General features: G+C 30.9%; 1 protein-coding gene across 1 annotated transcript; it reads left to right on the top strand.

Annotated features, from left to right (window-relative positions):
* Positions 1-4,460: 4,460 nt before the first annotated feature.
* On the top strand, positions 4,461-6,905 carry LOC139863662 (uncharacterized). Its single transcript, XM_071852272.1, has 4 exons — positions 4,461-5,247; positions 5,569-5,948; positions 6,277-6,361; positions 6,607-6,905. The coding sequence occupies exons 1-4, from the start codon at positions 4,461-4,463 to the stop codon at positions 6,903-6,905; spliced, it is 1,551 nt and encodes a 516-aa protein (XP_071708373.1).
* Positions 6,906-10,410: the final 3,505 nt, after the last annotated feature.

Here is a 10,410-nt window from a genome sequence, read left to right as displayed (position 1 = left end):
AATCGTCGGGAATAGTCAAAGGTCAAATGTATACATAAACACAGTTCAACGTCTTTGAGATTTAATTAAATATGTTTTGCTTCTCGTGTCGAAATCATATAAAGATTAAGTTTAAATTTGGTCAAAAATTTCTGGGTCGTCACACTTCTTATGGATCAAATTAGGGTTTATGGGCGATTTTGAGAATGATAAGTGTTTAACACTTGTGTTTGGGTTTAATTGGCATATTAGGACCATTGTCACTAGTGTTAGTGATTATTGGTTAGTTTGGGCGCGGTTTGAGCTTGGAAGTGCAATTGGGTCGAAATTGCACTAGTTGTCGATTTGGGTTGGTTTGTAAATCCACCCTAATTGTGTTATTTATTATGTGATAATGGAATAGGTACGTTCCATTGGCATTTGCGGATTTTGGTTTGGCATCCATCAAGACTTCAAGGTGAGTGTCAATATACTATGTGCATATGTATGTGTAAGATGGGTGCGGGTTGAGTGAAGTGATTCTCGGCTATAGAGCCCACTTCACATATAGGTGGATTTGATGGACTTGTGTATAGGTCCAATGGGCACGGTTGTGCATTTTGGTTGACCACCTTTGGCGAGATGCACACCTTGTGTGTACATTATCACATGATATTGTGATGTGAATTATATAACCCCAGTGGCGAAGGGTTGGTATTGAGTTGCGGTTGAGTAACCCCTGATGTGGGTTTTGATTTGGGAAGTGAATCACGTGTGGATGCGGATTCACAATGACGCGTGTAGTTGGGTCATCTTATTGAGGTAGTGATCTCGTGTGGATGCGGATTCACTAAGGCTCGTGTAGTTCGGTCAACCTCGATGTTGTTGTGGTATTGAAGATAGTAGTCTAGTGTGGATGCGGATTTACTAAGGCTCGTGTAGTTCGGCCAATCTTCATTTTTGTAATTGACTTTTGGTATTGGGTTAAGGGGTTATCCTTGGGCGGTTTACACTTTATTATATATATATATATATATATATATATATATATATATATATATATATATATATATATATATATATATATATATATATATTGTTGTATTGTTGTGATGTAGCTAACCCTCCGGGTGTAGCTTATTGGCGTTGTACACGTCGTCGTTGGTGTACTTATATTGTTGATGTCATTAGCTTGTTCTATAGAGATCGTACGGTATGATTATATTAGCTTGCCTTTATGCTTGGATGCTCCGGTATGTGCTATTTGTTTATTATCGTGTGGCGTGCCCATTTTATGCATATATATGTATGTAGTATACTTTCACTCATTAAGCTTAGCTTACCCTCTCGTTATTTACATTTTTATAGGTTCGCGAGCTGACGGCTTGGGTAAGCATGGGGACTAGTGCTTGCGGATTGTTTTAGAAGATTGTGCTCTAGACTTTTGATTAGGATTGGGTAGCGTTCCCAATCACCATGCTCTGTCTTTTTTTGGAAAACTTATTAGTATCTTTTGGTGATGTCAAACGGGTCTCGGGTTGTATGCCCGTATGTGTTTCAACTTATGTATTAAATGTTTTAAAGTTTATTAAACTACTATTGTATTAAAGATGTTTTTGGAAACATAATTCGGACCTAAATGTTAACGATATTAATGTATTATAAAGAAAAAAAATATGGTCGGTTTAATTACGGGTTAGTCGTTACACAATGGAAGTTATCAAATTATTTAAACTTAATCTAGACGACATTGCCAATCCGAAAGAAAGGAAATCGGCTTTAAAGTTCAAGAAAAAGATGGCCGACGATGAGTAATTGTTATATTTTATTATTAACGTAAGTTTTAATTTCTAGGAATTTAATAAAGTAATTGTATTAGAATTTTTTAATTATTTTAATTTTTCATTTTTAGGACTTTTATAAATTGTAATCGTTTAATTGTTATTAAATTAGTTGTGTTTTTATTAATTTAAATTATTATATATGTATTATTTTTATAAAAAAAATGAAACAAGTAAAAATATAACTCAAACAAAAATGAAAATAAAAATAAAAATTTGGGACCAAGTATCCCATCACACAACCATCGTGTCATACCATTACAAACTCCATCGCGTCATCACATTTGCAAAATCACTATTATACCTCACAAATACATCTATCACACCCCTATCACGCCCTCCCCATTAATAAAGGTCTAAGAATGCTAATAAAACGGGTCTTAAACTATAATGGACTCGTATAGTAAAAAATTACAAGACCATTTTACTAGCCAAGTTATGAAACTTTTTTTACGCTGACAGTCCTTGTGATTTGTACATGTTAAACTTCGCCTCACATGCCTATATTTAACTAAAATATAGGTAAATATCGGTAAGGCATGTAATTATATTTAACGAAGAAATTTAGCGGTGTGCAGACCGTCAACATAACATAAAACTTTTAAGAACTCGACTGGTAATCTGGTACGAACCATAAAAAATATCTGTATAGATTTCTCATGTATAAAAGCCTAAAAGGCGCTATTTAGCCAGCTTCAAAATGGTAAAATTGATCAATTGCAACTAAGAGCGTGTTTGATAAAACTAAATGATTTAGCGTCTAATGATTCATAATATAAATTATTCAAATGTTCTGAATAAAGTTGGTTAAGAATGATAATAAACTGTTTGATAATCATTTTAAATGAATTAAAAATATGAATGATGTAAAATTACCTTATTAACCTGTTGAATGAATGAAAAACCAATATATGAAGTAGTTGCTAAATAAGTGTTTTTTATATGATTTCAAGAAAACATTACATACTAATATTTAGGTGCTTAATGGTTATGACATTATTTCAAGTTTGAATGCTTAAGACAATATTTTAAATTTGAATGGTTTAACACTCATTCTCAACCATTCAGCACCATATTTCACTCAGATGTCAGAAATAAATGCACCATTAATTTACACCCTCTACTTAAGTTTATTTTGTTTACAAGTTCTATTATCTCGACGTAGAAATATTATTGCATTAGCATGCTCATCTCAATATATTGTAACTTGAACGAGGCTTTTCATCTATTTAATGCTTGAGATGTTTATATATATTGAATTATACATTTTTAATCTAAATATTGTTTTTCTTTTATTTTTTTATTTATTTCTGGGTTAAGAATGTGCAGGGACTAAAGTTGTCAATTCCATACTTAAAGTTTGGTAGCTAAACTACAAAAAGGAAAAGATTGGTGATTGAAACTAAACAAGACTCTAAGGACCTCTCTGCAATTAATTTATTTTATATATATCCTAATATATTTTATAATTTATTTTTTTATTGTTTTGCATCTGTTTCATTCACTCCCATTTTCATTCTAGGGTTTTTGATCTTGAATCTTCAAATCTGTAATTACTTTGAGAATTGATCAAGTTCAAAACTGTTGAACTTGCTTGGGAGGATTACTGTGTGATTTGGTTTGTACTGGTTCATAATCATTAGATTGTGAATCTTGTTTAGTCTTTTTTTTTACTTCCTGTGATTGGAAGTTTTGCTTCATGTGATTAGAAGGTTTATTTCTGTGTTTGTTCATGGTATCAGAGTGGTAAGGTTTGATATCGTTCGATATGGTGTTTGGTTGATTCCTAATTTTTAGATTTGAAAATTAGGGTTTCTGCACTTCGATTGTTTCTTCCAGGATCGGCTGAAAGATTAACTGCTGCCACTGTGTTTTAGTTCGACAACGACCTGTAGATTCTATTTTTGGGTCAATTCTGCTAATTAATCTGTAGTTTCTCAGTGAGAAAACCTAATTTGGTTAATTAGGGTTTGTTATTCTTTGTTCTTCTTTTTCTTTCGCTGCAAATTAACCTTCAAAGGGGAGTCTCGTGTTTATTCTTGTTTTCTTTTATTATTTTTACCCTGACCAGATCTTTACGTCCAACTCTTGATCTAAATCCTTTGAGATCTATAAATACCTGATCAAGCATAGATTAATCTTGACCAATATTACTGTTAATTATCTCTACAGGTTTCCTGGCTAGGAGCCAGTCCATTGTGGTTCATTTTCTTTCCTTACAGGTGTCTGAACCGTGGATTTGTTGTGGTTTTATGTAATATTTGAATCATTGCATGATTATTTGTTTACTGTTTGTTTAGGTTTGCTTGATATTGTGTGTTTGCTGCTTCTTTTATTGTTATTTGATTTTTTATTGTTACTGTAACCATTTTTGATGATAGTTCTGTTAGTTCTGTTAGTATTACTAAGATTAGTAAATTTGAATTTAATGATCATTTATACTCGCATCTTAGTGACACATCTGGTGCCTCTTTAATCACACAAAAACTAAAAGGAACTGAAAATTATAATGTGTGGTCATTTACTATGAAACTTGATTTACAAACTAAAAACAAACTAGGTTTCACTGATGGTACATGTGTTAGATATGAGTATGAAGATGATGAAGTGTTATTAGGCCAATGGGATAGGTGTAATTCTGTGGTTCTTACGTGAATTTTAATGTCACTATCTGAAGATGTGTACAATGGTCATATTTTTTCTAAAACTGCTGAATCTGTTTGGAATGAGTTAAAAGAAACCTATGATAAAATAGATGCTTCTTTTACATTTAATCTATATCAAAAAAATAATTCATGTAGTCAATTTGGTCAACCATTGTCTGATTATTATCATAATTTGAATGCTATGTGGAGACAATTTGATGATATGATTAAAATTGATGATATTGTGTCTGTTAATAAATCATTTCAAGAACACAATCAATTTATAAAGCGTATGCAGTTTTTAATGGGTATTGATGATGTTTATGTGCCTATTAGGAGTCAAATTCTTACTTCTGATCATGTTCCTTCTGTTAAAACTGCATTTTCTATTATTTCTAGGGATAAGTCTCACAGATTGCATACACAATCACCTGTTTTTAATTCTAAAACTGCTAATTTTGATAATAGTAATAATCCTACTAATAACAAGAAAGAATATAAAAATACACCTTTGAAGTGTACTAACTGCAACATGCTTGGTCACAATATAGAGAGATGTTTTGAATTAATAGGATATCCACCAGGTTACATTAAGAAACCTTTTAATCAAGGTGCTCCTAGGTTTAATAGTAATAATTGTGTTACTGATAAACATGATTCTTGTGGTACTAATGTGCAATTGACTAGTGATCAGATTATAGATCTTCTTAACGATGTGCAATTGACTAGTGATCAGATTATAGAGCTTCTTAACCTCGTTAATGAGAAACCTGTTTACAATCAAGTGGAGTCAAATATGTCAGGTAGTATAAAAAACAATAATGTATTTTTTTACTCACATTTTGATAAATTATTCTCTTCAAACAGTTTTTAATATAAAATTGGTTCAAAAGGATAGATAATTGATTCAGGTGCAAACTAACACATGGTTTCCAATTCTCAAAAGTTAAATAAAGTTGTTGATGTTTCTAATTTAAATTTAACCGTAAATCATCCAAATTGCACTGTTGCTAGAATTTTACAAATGGGAAACTTAAAATTGTCTAATAATATTGAACTGTATGATGTGCTGGTTATCCCTCAATACTGTGTTAGTTTACTGTCTGTGAATAAAATGATTAAAGATAGCAACTTAGTTGTTAGTTTTGATGCAAATAAATGTTATATTCAGGATTTAATACAAAAAAGACTGATGGAGACTGGTAGTGAGTTTGATGGTCTTTACTTCTTTAATGAAAGTTTTAATGGTCAGATGTTTAAGTGCAATATGATTTATTCAAATTTATCTAAACATAAACTGTGGCATGAAAGACTAGGTCATCCTGCTAACCATACTCTAAATGAATTAAATGATAAACTTGGTTTTTACAAGATTAATGACAATAATGAACCATGTGAAACATGTCATAAAGCAAAACAAATAAGAGATCTTTTTCCTTTAAGTGACCATATAACTAAAAATTTAGGTGACTTAATTCATCTTGACACTTGGGGTCCTTATATGGTAAAAAGTAAAGAGGGGTTTAAGTATTTTTTTAACTATTGTTGATGATTTTTCAAGGTTTGTCTAGACTTACTTATTAAAAACAAAAGAGGAAGTATTTAGTTGTTTTGAACTGTTTTATAATCTAATTTTAAATCAGTTTAGTAAAACAATTAAAGTGATTAGAAGTGATAATGAACCATAATTTTTAAATAATAAAATGAGTAGTTTTGTTAAAGATAAAGGCATTATACACCAAACTACTTGTACTTATACCCCACAATAAAATGAAATTGCTGAAATGAAACATGGGCATCTTTTAAATGTTGCCAGATCCTTTATGTTTTAGGGGGGATTACCTTTGTATTTGTGGTCTGAGTGTATTCTAACTGCTACTTATTTGATTAACAGGCTTTCTTCTTCTGTTTTGTCGGGCAAGTGTCCCTATGAATTGATTTATGAAAAATGTCCTAATCTCTCCCATTTAAGGACTTTTGGTTGTCTTTGTCTTGCTACTGTTTTAAATAATCATGACAAATTTTCTAGTAGAGCTTTAAAATGTGTTTTTCTGGGATATTCAAATTTTAAAAAGGGTTATAAATTGTTTTGTTTTGATGATAAAGGTTTGTTTTTTCAAGAGATGTTAAGTTTTATGAAACTATTTTTTCTTTTAAATTAGATTCTGTTTTTACTGAATATAATGTTAATTATCAAAACTTTTTTGACTATTATGATGATACTGCTGTTGTTTTAAAACAAAAAACTAAAATTAATGATTTTGAGTCTACTGAGTCTGTAATTCTCAATGATGAAGGGAGAGACGGTACTAAGGAAGATGGCAATCATGCCTTACTTAATGACTTAATTGAGTCACAAAGTAATGGTGTTCCTGCAACATCCAATGATGATGGTATTGAGACACAAACTGTTCCTGAGGGCAATTTTACTGATACTTTACATAACTGTACACTCAATTAAGAAGATCAAGAAGACAAACTAATCTTCCTTCAATATTAAAAGATTATGTACTAAACAACAATGTTAAGTATAATATCAATAGTACTAAAAATAGGTCTTTGCTAGTTGTAAGTATTATTGGATACTTGTTGATTGCTTGGACCTTGTTGGTTGTTGTATGGAACATTTCAGTTATAATTCTGATTTTGATTGTAGATTGGTCTTGGCGGTTGATAATTATTCTGATAATTATTTCCAGGCCTTTGGTTTATGTATGAAACATTCTCTCTTTGTTCCATTGTTAGTTCAATATTGAGACAATCTTTTGTTAAATGTGGTCCTCCACACTGCTCACAGCTAATTCTTATTGAGTGGATATCTTTAGTCATCTTTTCCATTCGTCTCTCGACAGCATCTATCTTTGCAGAAATGGAATCAAAGTCATGGCTAGAATCGGCTCTAGCTGCTTTAGATGATCTAACGATATCTTTTTCTTGGTGCCACTCATGTGAGTGGGAAGCAGTGTTATCAATAATTTTGTAAGCGTCAGTTGCAGTTTTCTTCATAAAGGAACCACCAGCTGCTATATCGATGTCTTTCCGTGTAGTGATGTCGCATCCTTGGTAGAATATTTGTACTATTTGACAAGTGTCTAAACCATGTTGCGGACATCCTCTTAATAACTTTCCAAATCTTGTCCATGCCGTATATAGAGTTTCATTTGGTTTTTATGTGAACGTAACAATTTCTCCTTGAAGTCTTACGGCTTTAGATGCCGGAAAGAATTGTTTAAGAAATTTTTTAACTAAAACGTCCCATGTATCAATCGCCCCTTCAGGTAACGATTCTAACCAATCTTTGGCTTCTCCCTTTAAAGTCAAGGGAAATAACATGAGATATATCTGTTCATCCTCAACTTCTCGGATTTTAAATAGTGTACAGATCCTATTAAAGGTTCGAAGATGTTCATTTGGATCTTCCTTCGGCGCACCACTAAATTGGCATTGATTTGTTACCATGTGTAGAATTTGTCCCTTGATTTCATAATCTGGCGCATTTATGTCAGGTTGAGTAATTGCGTGACCTTGGCCAGTGCGTTTAGCTCTCATTCGGTCTTCCATACTTAGAGGTTCCAGATTCTCCATGATTGAATTTGTTGAATCTGAATTACTAGAGGATTCTGATTTAATGGTTGGTTCCTCTACAATCTCTGTTTGAATGATTGGTGGTTCCGGAGGAAAGATTAGTGGTTCAGGATCTCTGAATTGTCCCTGAATATCCTCCGGGTTCTCAATTGTGAGGTCGGGTTCAAAAAATGGATTATCGGAAATTTGAATTGGAGTACTTGGTCGACTGGATGACGATTCTAAAGAAAAATCAACGGCGACAATATTTGCTAGATGTCTTGATCGAGTTACAGGTGGTGAACGTACAAAAGGTGGTGAACGTTTTGCTCGGTGCATTCACTGAAAATCCTATTAGTTATAAAAGATAAAAATTATATAAGTTATCAAATTAATAGACTTTTCTGCTTTTGCCCACGTTTCGAATGGCCAATAGATGCAGCAAGGAGCCAGAACCCTTTAAATCGGAAGCTCACAACTCCGCCACTAACAAATCCAACTATTACTATGAAACAGAAAATTTGGATGTCTATCAATTTAACCGCTTAAAATAATTTTTCGTTGAAATTTAAAGAAATTTTAGAGAAGAAATAGAAAATTCTAAGTCCTAAAAACTAGAGTGTCGCGAAATAAGAAAGAAAAAGAGCGCGTCGAAAAAAAGTTGAAAAATAAAAGGTCGAAAAATAATAGACGTCGAAAAATAAAAATAAGAAAGTAGCACGTCGAAACTTAAAAAGGAACTAAAAACTAATAATTAAAAGTTGCGTTTAAAAAAAATATATTAAAGCTTAGAGAAATACTATATCCCAAAACGGCAATAACTTAAAAAGGTACTAAAATATTAAAAACGGCGTCGCAAAATTCTAAAGCACCTAAATCTTAGTATAAAGAAAAAGCACTTAAGGGATTTTACGGCAAAGCCTAAAAATCTAGAAATAAAAATAACTATGGCAAAAACTATGTCTTAAAACTAAATACGAGCGAAAAATATAAATATTACGCTAAAACGAATAAAAAGATACAAAATATAAAAATAAACTTAAAGTTGTAAAAAGTACAATTTTTTAAAAATATTATTTTTATATTATTTATTTTATAAATGTATTAATTTTATATATTTATAAAACTAATTAAACTTAAAATACAAAAATATAAAACTAAAACTTAATTAATTAAATACACTAACCCTAATTAGGGTTTTGATTAAATAATAATAATAATAATATACTCCGTAATTATTGCTGTTACCAGTCAACTCTGGCGTGTCAGATGGTTTCATGCGATCGCATGAATTTTTGCCTTCGGGCTCATGCGATCGCATGGGCTAGGGTTTCGGGCCAGTATATGGGCTGCTACAGTACCAGGCCGAAACTTATATATATATTTTCTGTTTTCTAATTCTGTTTTATAATTATATAAATTATTTATATAAAATAAATAAAAACTTAAATTTTAAAAACTAAAATAGAAAATAAAAGTACTTTATAATTTATGTATTTTAAACAATTCTTAAAAATATATACTTTATTTTGTTTTTCTTTTTATATTTTTGAATTTTTAATATTTAAAACGTATATTTTTTTTATACAAAAAACTTAATAAAATAAATAAATTTATAGCGTTGCATTTTCGGCGTTTTAGTGTCCCCGACAGCGGCGCCAAAAATACTTGATGTGTGCGAGGTGGTGTATAAAATACTATTAATTTTTTTGCTGGAAATACTATTAAATACGATACAATTTTACACAAGATATTTATTTATTTATAGAATGGATATACCTAAACCTTGCTACAACACTTATAGGCAGTGTACCTAATCGTACAGTAGTGTAGTTTTTAGTAAGTCCGGTTCGTTCCACAAGGATCTTTTAAACAAGCTTAACGCTATATTTTCAAAAACTATAATTGTAAAAATACAAAAATATATAAGAAATATTATTATTATAAAAAGGGGGTTTTTACAATTTAATGACCGGTTTGTCGATTTTTAAACTTAAGTCGCAGTTAAAACCTAATGTAAAATATTAAAAATAACTTAATTTAAAGCATAAAGTAAATAACGATAATGAAAGTGCGATAAAATAAAATTGCGATAATTAAAAGGTACGATAAATGACAATAAATTAAAGTGCGATAATTAAAAGTGCAATTAAATATGAAATATATAAATTATGCTTATTTAAACTTCCGTAATCATGATATTTGACGTGTTGATTTTAGTTTATTACCATGGGTTAATTGTCCTTTGTCCTGGATTATTCAATATGTCCGTCTGGTTTTTGTCCATAACAGTCCATCAGTCATAAATATAAAGTGCGAGTGTCCTCGTCAAATTATCCTTATATCTGAAGTCAAATATTCCAACTAATTGGGGACTTAAACTGTAACAAGGTTTTAATACT

Source organism: Rutidosis leptorrhynchoides, chromosome 8 (genome assembly GCF_046630445.1).
Source record: "Rutidosis leptorrhynchoides isolate AG116_Rl617_1_P2 chromosome 8, CSIRO_AGI_Rlap_v1, whole genome shotgun sequence".
In the NCBI taxonomy this organism is placed as follows: domain Eukaryota; kingdom Viridiplantae; phylum Streptophyta; class Magnoliopsida; order Asterales; family Asteraceae; genus Rutidosis; species Rutidosis leptorrhynchoides.
Note: the sequence above shows the minus strand (reverse complement) of the source record. Positions and strands in the feature narration are given on the sequence as shown.